The sequence below is a fragment of the Nansenia antarctica genome (assembly GCF_963989245.1).
Source record: "Nansenia antarctica genome assembly, chromosome: 7".
Classification (NCBI taxonomy): Eukaryota; Metazoa; Chordata; class Actinopteri; order Argentiniformes; family Microstomatidae; genus Nansenia; species Nansenia antarctica.
The window spans coordinates 66,276,486-66,291,485 of record NC_137677.1 but is presented as its reverse complement, the minus strand read 5'-3'; the positions used below and the strand labels follow the sequence as shown (position 1 = coordinate 66,291,485).

At 50.4% G+C, this 15,000-nt stretch overlaps 1 protein-coding gene across 1 annotated transcript in view; it reads left to right on the top strand.

The window, feature by feature from the left end:
* LOC308162925 (mitogen-activated protein kinase kinase kinase kinase 4-like) overlaps nt 1-15,000 on the top strand; it is a gene marked incomplete at its 5' end in the record, with an annotated part of 51,576 nt that overhangs the window by 8,243 nt on the left and 28,333 nt on the right. The window contains 6 exons of the mRNA XM_080537066.1: nt 1,074-1,249; nt 1,515-1,590; nt 2,055-2,265; nt 8,490-8,651; nt 9,354-9,440; nt 12,925-13,752. Coding sequence (XP_080393192.1) covers nt 1,074-1,249; nt 1,515-1,590; nt 2,055-2,265; nt 8,490-8,651; nt 9,354-9,440; nt 12,925-13,752 — 1,540 coding nt within the window. The remainder of the gene's footprint in view (nt 1-1,073; nt 1,250-1,514; nt 1,591-2,054; nt 2,266-8,489; nt 8,652-9,353; nt 9,441-12,924; nt 13,753-15,000) is intronic.

The window sequence follows — 15,000 nt, the reverse complement described above, 5'->3', positions numbered from 1 at the left end:
ACTAAAGCACCAGAGTACCAGTGTACTAAAGCACCAGAGTACCAGTGTACTAAAGCACCAGAGTACCAGTGTACTACAGCACCAGAGTACCAGTGTACTAAAGCACCAGAGTACCAGTGTACTAAAGCACCAGAGTACCAGTGTACTAAAGCACCAGAGTACCAGTGTACTAAAGCACCAGAGTACCAGTGTACTAAAGCACCAGAGTACCAGTGTACTAAAGCACCAGAGTACCAGTGTACTAAAGCACCAGAGTACCAGTGTACTACAGCACCAGAGTACCAGTATACTAAAGCACCAGAGTACCAGTGTACTAAAGCACCAGAGTACCAGTGTACTACAGCGGTAGAATGACAGTTCAATCGTTTTTTAGACTGGGATCTATTCATACAACAAGGGACGCAGCACTTTTTTCCGTTTTCCCCATATTGTCAGCATCTTTGAGCCTCGGAAAAGCGCTATACAAATATAATGAATTATTATTATTACTGCGGCATTTCAAAGAGAGCGCCTCAGCCAACGTTGGACCCGGAAACACGTCACGACTTAACAACCGAATAGTCTCTCATGTGAAGATGAGAGATCTAGATCTATTCAGTCTAAATGTTCCTCTTTCTTCACCTCTCACCTCATCAACCTTGTCACCATTCTTTCCTTCCTTGTCTTCCATCTCTCCTCCATCCCTCTCTCCCCTCTCCTCCCTCTCCCCCCTTTCCTCCCTCCATCTCTCTCCTCCCTCTCCATCCCTTTAACCCTCTCTTTCCTCCCTCCATCTCTCTCCTCCCTCTCCATCCCTTTAACCCTCTCTCTCCTCCCTCTCCATCCCTTTAACCCTTTCTCTCCATCCCTCCCTCTCCATCCATCCATCCCTCTCTCTCCTCCCTCTCCCTCCCTCCTTCTCTCCTCCATCCCTCTCTCCCCTTTCCCCCCCCCTTTCCTCCATCTCTCCATCCCTGCCTCTCTCTCCTCCCTCTCCATCCCTCCCTCTCCATCTCTCCATCCCCCTCCCTCCCTCTCCCTCCCTCCCTCTCTCTCTCCCTCCCTCCCTCCCTCTCTCTCTCCCCTCCCCCCAGGTCTAAGAAGTTCTTCAGCTTCATTGAGGGCTGCCTGGTGAAGAACTACACCCAGCGCCCACCCACGGAGCAGCTGCTGAAGCACCCGTACATCAGAGACCAGCCCAACGAGAGGCAGGTCCGCATCCAGCTGAAGGATCACATAGACCGCACGCGCAAGAAGAGAGGAGAGAAGGGTGAGCTGCACCTGCCCCACCTGACACGAGCAACTGACACTAGCAACTGACACGAGCAACTGACACTAGCAACTGACACTTCCAAACCAGGAAGTCAGAGATGTTTAGAGAACATTCTATGTCGACCACTTCAATGCTTGACTCCTAATCTCTTCTTCAGAAGACTAGTTAGTTAGTCGACCACTGAAACGCGTTTATTACAAGTGTCATCCTCCTTTTCTTCATCCATTTTCATCCATCCTTTCTCCGTCCTCCCTCTCTCCAGATGAGACAGAGTACGAGTACAGCGGCAGTGAGGAAGAGGAGGAGGAAGGAGCAGGAGAGCAGGAGGGCGAGCCCAGGTACCCTGCTAACATGCTAACATGCTAACTGCTAACATGCTAACTTGATCGGCATCACGGATAGAACTGCTAACATATTATTACATATTATATATATATATATATATATTATATATAGGGTTATTATATATATATTTATACCACCAACCATACTGTATAAATGGACTGCACTTATATAGCGCCTTTATCCAAAGCGCTTTACAACGGCCTCTCATTCACCCGTTCACACACACATTCACACACCAATGGCGACAAACTACCATGTAAGGCGCCGGCCCGCTCACTGGGAACAATTTGGTGTTCAGTGTCTTGCCCAAGGACACCTCGACACGTGGCCAGCTGAGGTCTGGAACTGCCGAGCATGCTAACACATCTGTCCTCCACCCCCCCTCTGGTCCTCTGGGGGGGGGAAGGACACGAGCTAGCATGCTAACCCATCTGCCCTCCTCCCTCCCCTCTCTCAGCTCCATAGTAAACCAGCCGGGCGAGTCGACCCTGCGGAGGGACTTCATCCGCCTGCAGCTGGAGAACAAGGAGCGCTCGGAGGCCATGAGGAGGCAACAGCTCCTGCAGGAGCAGCAGCTCAGGGAGCAGGAGGAGTACAAGAGACAACTACTGGCCGAGAGGCAGAAGCGCATCGAACAGCAGAAGGAGCAGAGGAGGAGGCTGGAGGAGGTAGGAGAGAGAGAGGAGGAGGAGGGGGAGGAGGAGGAGGGGGAGGAGGTAGGAGAGAGAGAGGAGGAGGAGGGGGTAGGAGAGAGAGAGGAGGAGGAGGGGGAGGAGGAGGAGGTAGGAGAGAGAGAGCGGGGTTGGGGGTGTCAGGGTGGGTAGGTAGGTGTGTGTGTGTGTGTGTGTGTGTGTGTGTGTGTGTGTGTTCGTGTGTACTCATGCGTTTGTGTTTCCATCTTTCCTGCCAATGTTTTTAGCACCCATAGTGTGTGTATCCGTGTGTGTGTGTGTGTGTGTGTGTGTGTGCGTGTGCGTGTGCGTGTCCGTGTGTTTGTGTGTATTCATGCATTTGTGTTCTGATCTCCACTGCGCCTTCTGGCCAGCAGCAGCCAGAGTATCTCAGTATTACAACAGCAGTGTGTTTACAGGAGAGGTGATTAGTGTGGATACATACACATGTATCTGTCTGTCTGCCTCTGGCGGCCTCTAAGGGGGGGGGCTGGCTGCTCTAATTGGTCCTTATCTCAGAGGAAGACCAGACCAGACTAGACAAGACCAGACCAGACCAAACTAGACGAGAGCAGAGCAGGGAGGTCAGACTCTCTAATGCCTCTCTGAGAGACGAGAGGCACTCTACACCATTACTACTACAACATGCCAGAGAGATGGGGGGAGGGGGAGGGGGAGAGAGAGAGGCAGGGGGAAAAGAAAGAGAGAGGGCAGGAGAGAGGTGTAGAGAGAGTTAGAGTGAGAAATTGTGACTGTTGTTGTTTTTGTTCATTCTAGATCTTCATTTCCCTTTCTGTCATTGTTGATTTATGAAACTGTACTTATCTGCTTTGGCGATGTAAGTGTTACCATGCCGATGAGGCTTATTGAATTGAGCTGAATTGAATTGAGAGGCAGGGAGGGAGGGAGGGATAGCGGAGGAAAGAGAGAGAGAGGGAGTGAGACAGAGACAAGGAGAAGGGTAGCAAAATAGAGAGAGCGACGAGAGCTGGAGAGGAGAGCGCTAGAGAGAGTACCCTTCCTCCTCGCTCCGTTCCAGGCGTCACAATGAGCCCGTCCTCCGATCCCTACCTCCGCCAGCCTCCCCTGACCTACATACGCTAGTCCTCTCATTATCCTACTGGGTCAGACTGCGTGTAATCCCCTTTAAGACACAAGACCTGTGTTCAGTGACAAAGCACAATTTGCTGATTCACCCCACATGTTCCCACAGAGTTCTAAATGGTAAATGGACTGCACTTATATAGCTATGCCTTTATCCAAAGCGCTCTTTCACAAACGGCCTCTCTTTCACCCGTTCACACACACATTCACACACCAATGGCGGCAAGCTGCCATGCAAGGCGCTGGCCGGCCCGCTCACTGGCAGCAATTTGGGGTTCAGTGTCTTGCCCAAGGACACCTCGACATGTGGCCAGCCGGGGCTCGAACCGCCGATCTGCCCACCTTGTGATCATTAGACGGCGACTCTACCTCCTGAGACACAGCCTCTACCTCCTGAGACACAGCCTCTACCTCCTGAGACACAGCCGCCCCATACACAGTGTTCTAACAGTGTTCCCACAGTGTTCTCACAGTGTTCTCACAGTGTTCTAACAGTGTTCTCACAGTGTTCTCACAGTGTTCTAACAGTGTTCTAACAGTGTTCTAACAGTGTTCTCACAGTGTTCTAACAGTGTTCTAACAGGGTTCTCACAGTGTTCTCACAGTGTTCTAACAGTGTTCTCACAGTGTTCTAACAGTGTTCTAACAGTGTTCTAACAGTGTTCTAACAGTGTTCTCACAGTGTTCTCACAGTGTTCCCACAGTGTTCTAACAGTGTTCTAACAGTGTTCTAACAGTGTTCTAACAGTGTTCCCACAGTGTTCTAACAGTGTTCTCACAGTGTTCTCACAGTGTTCTAACAGTGTTCTAACAGTGTTCTCACAGTGTTCTAACAGTGTTCTAACAGTGTTCTAACAGTGTTCTCACAGTGTTCTAACAGTGTTCTAACAGTGTTCTAACAGTGTTCTAACAGTGTTCTAACAGTGTTCTCACAGTGTTCTAACAGTGTTCTCACAGTGTTCTCACAGTGTTCTCACAGTGTTCTAACAGTGTTCTCACAGTGTTCTAACAGTGTTCTAACAGTGTTCTAACAGTGTTCTAACAGTGTTCTAACAGTGTTCTAACAGTGTTCTAACAGTGTTCTCACAGTGTTCTAACAGTGTTCTAACAGTGTTCTAACAGTGTTCTAACAGTGTTCTAACAGTGTTCTCACAGTGTTCTAACAGTGTTCTCACAGTGTTCTCACAGTGTTCTAACAGTGTTCTAACAGTGTTCTCACAGTGTTCTAACAGTGTTCTAACAGTGTTCTCACAGTGTTCTAACAGTGTTCTAACAGTGTTCTAACAGTGTTCTAACAGTGTTCTAACAGTGTTCTAACAGTGTTCTAACAGTGTTCTAACAGTGTTCCCACAGTGTTCTCACAGTGTTCTAACAGTGTTCTAACAGTGTTCCCACAGTGTTCTCACAGTGTTCTAACAGTGTTCTAACAGTGTTCTAACAGTGTTCTAACAGTGTTCTAACAGTGTTCTAACAGTGTTCTCACAGTGTTCTAACAGTGTTCCCACAGTGTTCTCACAGTGTTCTAACAGTGTTCTAACAGTGTTCTCACAGTGTTCTCACAGTGTTCCCACAGTGTTCTAACAGTGTTCTAACAGTGTTCTAACAGTGTTCTAACAGTGTTCTAACAGTGTTCTAACAGTGTTCTCACAGTGTTCTCACAGTGTTCTCACAGTGTTCCCACAGTGTTCTCACAGTGTTCTAACAGTGTTCTAACAGTGTTCTAACAGTGTTCTCACACAACAGTGTTCTAACAGTGTTCTAACAGTGTTCCCACAGTGTTCTCACAGTGTTCTAACAGTGTTCTAACAGTGTTCTAACAGTGTTCTAACAGTGTTCTCACAGTGTTCTAACAGTGTTCTCACAGTGTTCTAACAGTGTTCTAACAGTGTTCTAACAGTGTTCTCACAGGGTTCTAACAGTGTTCTAACAGTGTTCTAACAGTGTTCTAACAGTGTTCTAACAGTGTTCTAACAGTGTTCTCACAGTGTTCTAACAGTGTTCTAACAGTGTTCTCACAGTGTTCTAACAGTGTTCTCACAGTGTTCTAACAGTGTTCTAACAGTGTTCTAACAGTGTTCTCACAGTGTTCTCACAGTGTTCTCACAGTGTTCTCACAGTGTTCTCAGCCTAGGCCCCAGGGCCTGTCAGGCTGCATACAGACATGTAGTCGTTCTCCAGACTGCTCTGAGGCTGTCATGGGTAGATCGCTCCTGGGTGTTTAGTTTTCTATCCCACTACTCTTCGCGTGGAGCCAATTTGGTGGCGTACATTTGCATGTTCCCAGGCGAGAGTTGTCTGTACAATCAGTACAGGCTGTATTGACGTTGTGTCTCGACTTATTAGCGAGTTCACATGCCACAACGTGCGGGTTTAGCTAGCTAGCTAGCATTCTAAACAGCGACAACCAAAGTACGCAGTGGAACTATGTCATTAACGACCTCACTTTGTGTTCATTGTCATGCTGAAACTGGAAAGGGCCTTCCCCAAGTTGGAAGCGTACAATTCTCCAGAATCACATTGTATGCTGTAGCATTAAGATATCCCACTTTCACTGGAACTGAGGGGTCGAGCCCAAACCATGGAAACAGCCCCAGACCATAATTATTAGTATATTACATACTTTTGTATGTCCATATAGGGCATAACTATAACCCTAGTATGTATGGATGATATTGTGTGGAGTTGTCCCTGTTTTAACATGTTTTAACATGTGTGCTGCCCGACACTGAAGCAAATTCTTAACAGTCCACCCTTGGTATGGCACTGAGAGGATGTGGCACTGAGAGGATGTGGCACTGAGAGGATGTGGGTCTTGGTAATACAGATATATACATGTATATATGCCATTTAGCTGAGGCTAAGTGAGTCCAAAGCGTACATGTCAGCATATATGCAAGAACCCAACCCACAGTCTAAGTGTTGTTAGTGCCGTGCGCCACAGAGGACATGTAGCGCTGCTGGCTGCACCATGGCCTGCCGCCACGGTTTCAAAGGTTAGCATACGGAGACACACGACACCTTCTGAAGCTACTGGGACCACACCCAACATCCTGCAGGCTTGGCTGCACGCCCCGGCTAGCGCTGACAGACACGGATCTGGTGATTTGTTTGTGTGGTTTCACTCCAAGCCGACTTGTAAGGGGATCTGGCAGCCTGGCATTAATGTGAGGGATATGAAACCAATAAACGATTAAAGTCTTAATACGGCGCATGACATGGCGGAGCCTCCTGGCTAGTGGCTAGGTCTGGTCTGGTCTGGTCTAGGCCTGGTCTGGTCTGGTCTGGTCTAGGCCTGGTCTGGTCTAGGCCTGGTCTGGTCTGGTCTGGTCTGGTCTGGTCTGGTCTGGTCTGGTCTGGTCTGGTCTGGGTCTGGTCTGGTCTGGTCTGGTCTGGTCTGGTCTAGGCCTGGTCTGGTCTAGGTCTGGTCTGGTCTGGTCTGGTCTAGGTCTGGTCTGGTCTAGGCCTGGTCTGGTCTGGTCTAGGCCTGGTCTGGTCTAGGTCTGGTCTGGTCTGGTCTGGTCTAGGCCTGGTCTGGTCTGGTCTGTTCTGGTCTAGGCCTGGTCTGGTCTAGGTCTGGTCTGGTCTGGTCTAGGCCTGGTCTAGGCCTGGTCTGGTCTGGGTCTGGTCTGGTCTGGTCTGGTCTGGTCTAGGCTAGGCCTGGTCTAGGCCTGGTCTGGTCTGGTCTGGTCTGGTCTGGGTCTGGTCTGGGTCTGGTCTGGTCTGGTCCTGGCTAGGCCTGGTCTGGTCTGGTCTAGGTCTGGTCTGGTCTGGTTTGGTCTGGGTCTGGTCTGGTCTGGTCTGGTCTGGGTCTGGTCTGGTCTGGGTCTGGTCTGGTCTGGTCTGGGTATGGGTCTGGTCTGGTCTGGTCTGGTCTGGAGGAACACAGACCGTTTCCCTTTCTGTACCAACTGGTCTTAAGTCAGTTTAGAGCTGTTTCAGTCTCATGATTTGTACAATTCAACTTGGGGAAACTGATCTGAAGTCAGATGTGAACACCAGAGGTTGAAGGTATGGGTTAAAGCTGGAGGTTGAAGTCGCCACTTGATCTTGGGTTACTGTCGTCCTCCTAGGTGTTAGGGTTTGAGTTTGGAGAGGGTGAAGCTGACCCTAGACCCATGCCAGGGGAGGCCAGTGGAGGTAGACATGGAAGGACAGGGGAGGCTGGGGGAGGTAGACATCGGAGGACAGGGGAGGTAGACATCGGAGGACATGGGAGGACAGGGGAGGTAGACATGGGAGGACAGGGGAGGTAGACATGGGAGGACAGGGGAGGTAGACATGGTAGGACAGGGGAGGTAGACATTGGAGGACAGGGGAGGTAGACATTGGAGGACAGGGGAGGTGGACATCGGAGGACAGGGGAGGTAGACATTGGAGGACAGGGGAGGTGGACATCGGAGGACAGGGGAGGTAGACATTGGAGGACAGGGGAGGTAGACATGGGAGGACAGGGGAGGTAGACATGGGAGGACAGGGGAGGTAGACATGGGAGGACAGGGGAGGTAGACATGGGAGGACAGGGGAGGTAGACATGGGAGGACAGGGGAGGTAGACATGGGAGGACAGGGGAGGTGGACATCGGAGGACAGGGGAGGTAGACATTGGAGGACAGGGGAGGTGGACATCGGAGGACAGGGGAGGTAGACATGGGAGGACAGGGGAGGTAGACATGGGAGGACAGGGGAGGTAGACATGGGAGGACAGGGGAGGTAGACATGGGAGGACAGGGGAGGTAGACATGGGAGGACAGGGGAGGTAGACATGGGAGGACAGGGGAGGTAGACATGGGAGGACAGGGGAGGTAGACATGGGAGGACAGGGGAGGTAGACATGGGAGGACAGGGGAGGTAGACATTGGAGGACGGGCTCGCACTGGTGTGTGTTTGACACCATTCCTCATTCTGTTCCATGGATGACAATGAGTCCATCCTCGATGTCTACCTCCACCAGCCTGAAGTGGAAAAGTATTTATAATAATAATAACTTTAATTTCTATAGCGCCTTTCAAAAAACCCAAGGACGCTTATCAACAAGATAAACAGCCTTACTGTAGTCACGACGACCGTACTCCCCCTGACCCCCTGCTCTCTCTGTCGCCCCCCGGTGGCCGTCCACAGCAACAGCGGCGTGAGCGGGAGATGAGGAGGCAGCAGGAGAGGGAGCAGAGGAGGCGCGAGCAGGACGAGAAGAGACGCATGGAGGACATGGACCGCCGACGCAAGGAGGAGGAGGAGCGGCGCAGGGGGGATGACGAGAAGAGGAGGGCTGACCGCGAACAGGTAGGAGGAGGGGAGGAGGGGAGGAGGGGAGAGGAGGGGAGAGGAGAGGAGGAGGAGAGGAGAGGAGGAGGAGAGGTGTGAGGAGGAGAGGAGAGGAGGGGAGGAGGAGGAGGAGAGGAGGAGGGGAGAGGAGAGGAGAGGAGAGGAGAGGAGGAGAGGAGAGGAGGAGGAGAGGAGGAGGAGAGGAGAGGAGGAGGAGAGGAGGAGAGGAGAGGAGGAGAGGAGAGGAGGAGAGGAGAGGAGGAGAGGAGAGGAGGAGGAGAGGGGAGGAGGAGGAGGAGAGGAGGAGGAGAGGGGAGGAGGAGGAGAGGAGGAGGGGAGAGGAGAGGAGGAGGAGAGGAGAGGGGGAGAGGAGAGGAGAGGAGAGGAGAGGGGGAGAGGAGAGGAGGAGAGGCACTGAGGTCCTCCATCACTGCCTGGAGTCATTAGAGACATTATTGTACATAAATAATAATAATAATTAATAATAATATTTTATAGTGCTTTTCTAAACAACGTTATACAGCGCTAAAGGATGTTAAATTCATGTTGTAATGGACCAATGCTGCTGTGTTTTAGCAGTTGGCAGGCTTCTAAACAACAGTTTAGCCTCAAATGTCCCTGTGTCAGTTCTGTCCATCTTCCATCCACCAGAGCCTTCCTCAGGTTACTTCCTCCTTTCTCACCTGTGTTCCTATTGGCCGGCTGTGTTTTGATTGACAGGAGTACATCCGCCGGCAGCTGGAGGAGGAGCAGAGACACCTGGAGATCCTCCAGCAGCAACTGCTCCACGAGCAGGCCATGTTACTGGTGAGAACATCTATCTATCTATATCTATGAACATCTATCTATCTATATCTATGAACATCTATCTATCTATATCTATGCTCCACGAGCAGGCCATGTGACTGGTGAGAACATCTATCTATTATATATCTATGCTCTATATCTATCTATCTATATCTATGCTCTATATCTATCTATCTATATCTATGCTCCACGAGCAGACCATGTTACTGGTGAGAACATCTATCTATCTATATCTATGAACATCTATCTATCTATATCTATGCTCTATATCTATCTATCTATATCTATGCTCCACGAGCAGACCATGTTACTGGTGAGAACATCTATCTATCTATATCTATGAACATCTATCTATCTATATCTATGCTCTATATCTATCTATCTATATCTATGCTACTGGTGAGAACATCTATCTATCTATATCTATGAACATCTATCTATCTATATCTATGCTCTATATCTATCTATCTATATCTATGATAGGCCATGTTACTGGTGAGAACATCTATCTATCTATATCTATGTTACTGGTGAGAACATCTATCTATCCCTCCATCCATCTATCACTCCATCCCTCTGTCCATCCCTCTATTCTATATCTATGCTCCATAGCAGGCCATGTTACTGGTGAGAACCCTCTCTGTGTCCCTCCCATCAACCCCTCCATCCCTCTATCAACTGTGTGTGTGTCTGGTGTGTCTGGTGAAGAAGTCCTCAAGTAGGGCAAAGGTCATGTATCCAGATTATGAAAGAGCAGATTGTAAGCTTTCAAATGATGTGTCGTACATTGAAATCTGGAAATAGATAAAAAGAAGATCTGCTTATTTGAATGTTGGTCCACCTTCAAACCAAATACCGGAGAAACTCGCTCTGAATCAAAACACTAAAGCAAAACAGCTGCTAGTAGCTAGCAGGTAAAAAGGAACATGGCTATGAACATCTAACTGCATGTTTAGCACATCACAACATGCTGATAGAACATCAACATGTTAAAAACACTGTAACGGTAACTACACATGATTAGATGATCACACAGGCCTTGCTTTTGAACACGTCCTAAAACTTAAGTTTGTTTACAAGCCATGTATCACTTACCCAGGCAGATGATACAGTGAATCCAATTCACAAATTATAAGTATTTTTTATTTTATTTTTTTAAGTTATTTTTTATGAGTGGAGCAGTCCCACTCATATTTTTCTTTTTAATGACAGATATAGTAGAGATTATGACAGGAAGGATGGGTGAGAGAGAGAGAAGGGATGACATGCAGGATATGTCCGTGGCTGGAATAGAACCGGGAGCCCTGCGGTACATGGTCAGCGCTTAACCCGCTACGCCCCACAAATTATAAGTATTTAGTGATGCTAAAACTGTTGTTTGTTATATATCGAGTGGGCTCTTCAACACTTAAACTTTCGTAATATGCTAAAGAAAACGCTTTTCAGTCATTTGCTTAACTTGAGAATGGCTGACATGCGGACCTGTTCACCAGACCATGTCACATGTTCCTCCCTCTGTTCTACACTAGAACGTCAGCGAGGAGATGCTGCATGAACAGGTCACGTTACTGGTGAGAGATCTGTCCATCCCTCCATCCATCTATCACTCCATCCCTCCATCCATCTATCACTCCATCCCTCTATTCTATATCGAAACTCCATCCCTCTATTCTATATCTATACTCCACGGTCAGGCCATGTTACTGGTGAGAGGTGTCTCCATTTCTCTATCCATCTATCACTCCATCCCTCTATCCATCTATCACTCCATCCCTCTATCCATCCCTCTATGTTACTGGTGAGAGGTGTCTCCATCCCTCTATCACTCTATCTCTCTATCTCTCTCTCTATCACTATCTCTCTATCTCTCTATCACTATCTCTCTATATCTCTATCACTATCTCTCTATCTCTCTATCTCTCTCTATATATCACTATCTCTCTATATATCTATCTCTATATCACTATCTCTCTATCTCTCTATCACTATCTCTCTCTCTCTCTCTATCTCTCTATCTCTCTCTCTCTCTATCACTGTCTCTCTATCTCTCTCTATCACTATATCTCTATCTCTATCACTATCTCTCTATCTCTCTATATCTCTATCTCTCTCTATCACTATCTCTCTATATCTCTATCTCTCTCTCTATCTCTCTCTCTCTCTCTCTATCACTGTCTCTCTATCTCTCTATATCACTATCTCTCTATATCTATATCTCTCTATCACTATCTCTCTATATCTATATCTCTCTATCTCTATCTCTCTCTATCTCTCTCTGCTGGTTCCTCCTCCTAGGTGTAGTGTTGGGTTGGTGGGTTGTTTGGGAGATGTTTGTCCTTCCTGTCTGACCTCTGACCTCTGGTGGTCCAGGGAGGTTACTAGTCATCCTTCCTGTCTGGTGATTGGCTGGGGAGGCCAGCATGTTTACGGTCCCTCAGTGATGATGTCACCAGGAAGTGTCCTACAGGAAGAGAGGGTTTCCCCCGGGGTTCCTTCCGGAGGTTCTGTTGTGAGCAGGACTGTGTGTGTGTGTGTGTGTGTGTGTGTGTGTGTGTGTGTGTGTGTGTGTGACTGTGTGTGTGTGTGTGTGTGTGTGTGTGACTGTGTGTGTGTGTGTGTGTGTGTGTGTGTGTGTGTGTGTGTGTGTGTGTGTGTGTGTGTGTGTGTGTGTGACGTTGTCTGAGCAGCTCTGTGTGACTGTGTGACTGTGTGTGTGTGTGTGTGTGTGTGTGTGTGTGACGTTGTCTGAGCAGCTCTGTGTGACTGTGTGTGAGCAGCTCTGTGTGACTGTGTGTGTGTGTGTGTGTGAGCAGCTCTGTGTGACTGTGTGTGTGTGTGTGTGTGTGTGTGTGTGTCTGTGTGTGTGTGTGTTCGTGTGTGTGTGTGTGTGTGTGTGTGTGTGTGTGACTGTGTGTGTGTGTTACTGTGTGTGTGTGTGTGTGTGTATGGTTGAAGGTCTCTCTATCCCACCAGGGTCTCCAGACGAGGACATTAATAATAACAGGAAGTGACACTCACATCCCTCCTTCCCTCCTTCACACGTCTCCCTCCCTGTCCTCTCCCCTCGCTGCTCTGCTGGTGTCCAGCTCAACAACACCTGAACTGTGTCTGGATGTTTCCATTCCTGTGGATGAGGGTTCTGTTATGAAACCAAGGGGGGTTCTCCATCCAAACATTCAAACAGTTTGAGGTTCTAGTAGATTTTCAAGAATTGAGTCCCCAAGTCTAAGACGTCCTCCAGGGGAGGCCAGGGGAGGTAGAAACCGGAGGACGGGCTGGTTGTGATGCACGGAACGGAGAGAGCGTGTTTGATATCATTCAACAGTGAGCCTGTCCTCCGGTTTCTACCTCCATCGGCCTCCCCGGTACTAGAGGCAGAAGACCGTAGTAGATGGAGCACCACAGGCCTCAACCCCCCCCACACCCCCCCCTCCTCCCCCTCCTCCCTGCCCCCTCCCCCCCTCCTCCCCTCCTCCCCTCCCAGGAGACCCAGTGGAGTGAGTTGGAGGAGCAGCGTCAGTCTCAGAAGCTCCAGAATGTTCTCCAGGAGGAGCACGCCTTCCTGCTGGGCCTCCAGCAGCAGCAGAGTAAACTCTCCCAGCCTCAGAACATCTGGACCAAGAACCTCCCCCAGGAGAGGGCCAGGTCACCCCAGGACCTCATCCCAGAGAGGGCCACCTCCTCTCAGAGCCTCACCCCTCATCCAGAGGAGACCAAGTCACCCAAGTCAGCACAAGTCCTCATCCCAAGAAGATCTCGTGAGAGAGTTCGTCCTCTCCCTCCAGAGAGGAGACAGAGAGCCACAGAGAGCCTCCCCCCAGAGAGCCTCACCTCCCCTCAGAGCCTCCCCCCAGAGAGGTCCACCTCCCCTCAGAGCCTCCTCCCAGAGAGGACCACCTCCCCTCAGAGCCTCCCCCCAGAGAGGTCCACCTCTCCTCAGAGCCTCACCTCTCCTCAGAGCCTCCCCCCAGAGAGGTCCACCTCCCCTCAGAGCCCCCCCCCTCCTCCAGAGGAGACCACCTCTCCTCAGAGCCCCCCCCCTCCTCCAGAGGAGACCACCTCCCCTCAGAGCCCCCCCCCTCCTCCAGAGGAGACCACCTCCCCTCAGAGCCCCCCCCCTCCTCCAGAGGAGACCTCCTCTCCTCAGGACCTCCCCCCAGAGAGGTCCACCTCTCCTCAGAGCCTCCCCCCTCCTCCAGAGGAGACCTCCTCTCCCCAGGACCTCCACCCTGACGGGACCAAAGCCACAGACCCACGGACCCCTGACCCCCAAGGCCACGCCCCTGACCCAGACTCTGAGCCAATCAGAGAGGTGATGATGACGACGGTGGCGGCTAACCCGCTAACCCGTGGCGATGCGTTTGATTGGTTGTTGCCTCTGCTTGTGTTGTGAAACAGCGGTGGTCCCGCCCGGTGTGTGGTGCTGTGGTGTCTGGATGTAGATATACGGTATAGAGACCAGGGGAGGCTGGCGGAGGTAGAAATCAGAGGACGGGCTCATTGTAATGCCATGGAACGACTAACGGAATGACAAATGGAATAATTGCATGATAGTGAGTCCGTCCTCTGATTTCCACCCCCGCCAGCCCCCCCTACCCCCCCAGTATAGAACATATAGAATGTTCCGTCTGCGTGGGGGGGGGGGGTGTTGCTGTGTGACAGGACGATACAACACCGCTTCATCTGTCTGTTTACGCTGGCTAACAGGTTCCTGCTCTGCTGGGCTCCCAAACAACCTGCTCAGCTCAGATACCCTGGGGGAGAGGGACAGACTACCTACTACCTTTACAAGCTACTAATCCTGTTTTCAATAGATCTCATCTTCATTTTCTCATCTTATTGTTTTAAGTGTTCGTACAGTTGATCTAACAGCACGTTGAACCCTGGAGAAAACCTGTTGAATGTGTTAAACTACATCTATATGTGTTAAACTACGTCCTCTAGGACCTGCAAACCCATTCTTCTACAGACGGGCCTGTCTGGTCTGAAGGGAACAGTTCCTCTGATGGTTCCTCTCTAACCTGGAGCCCCCTGGTGGTCAGATGGGGGAGCAGCACCCTGAGATGTTAACACTGTCCTGTGCCCTCTCCCATCCTCCTCCTCCTCCTCTTCCTCCTCCTCCACCTCCTCCTCCTCCTCCTCCTCCACCTCCTCCTCCTCCACCTCCTCCTCTTCCACCTCCTCCTCCTCCTCCTCCTCCTCCCATCCTCCTCCTCCTCTTCCTCCTCCTCCACCTCCTCCTCCACCTCCTCCTCCTCCTCCTCCTCCTCCACCTCCACCTCCTCCTCCTCCACCTCCACTTCCTCCTCCTCCTCCTCCACCTCCTCCTCCTCCACCTCCTCCTCCCCCTCCTCCTCCTCCTCCTCTTCCTCCTCCTCCACCTCCTCCTCCTCCTCTTCCTCCTCCTCCACCTCCTCCTCCTCCTCCTCTTCCACCTCCTCCTCCTCCTCCTCCTCCACCTCCTCCTCCACCTCCACCTCCTCCTCCTCCTCCTCCTCACACAATAACAACCATCATAAGATCATAAGATCAGCGTCGTACATTAACACCTGCTTACGTG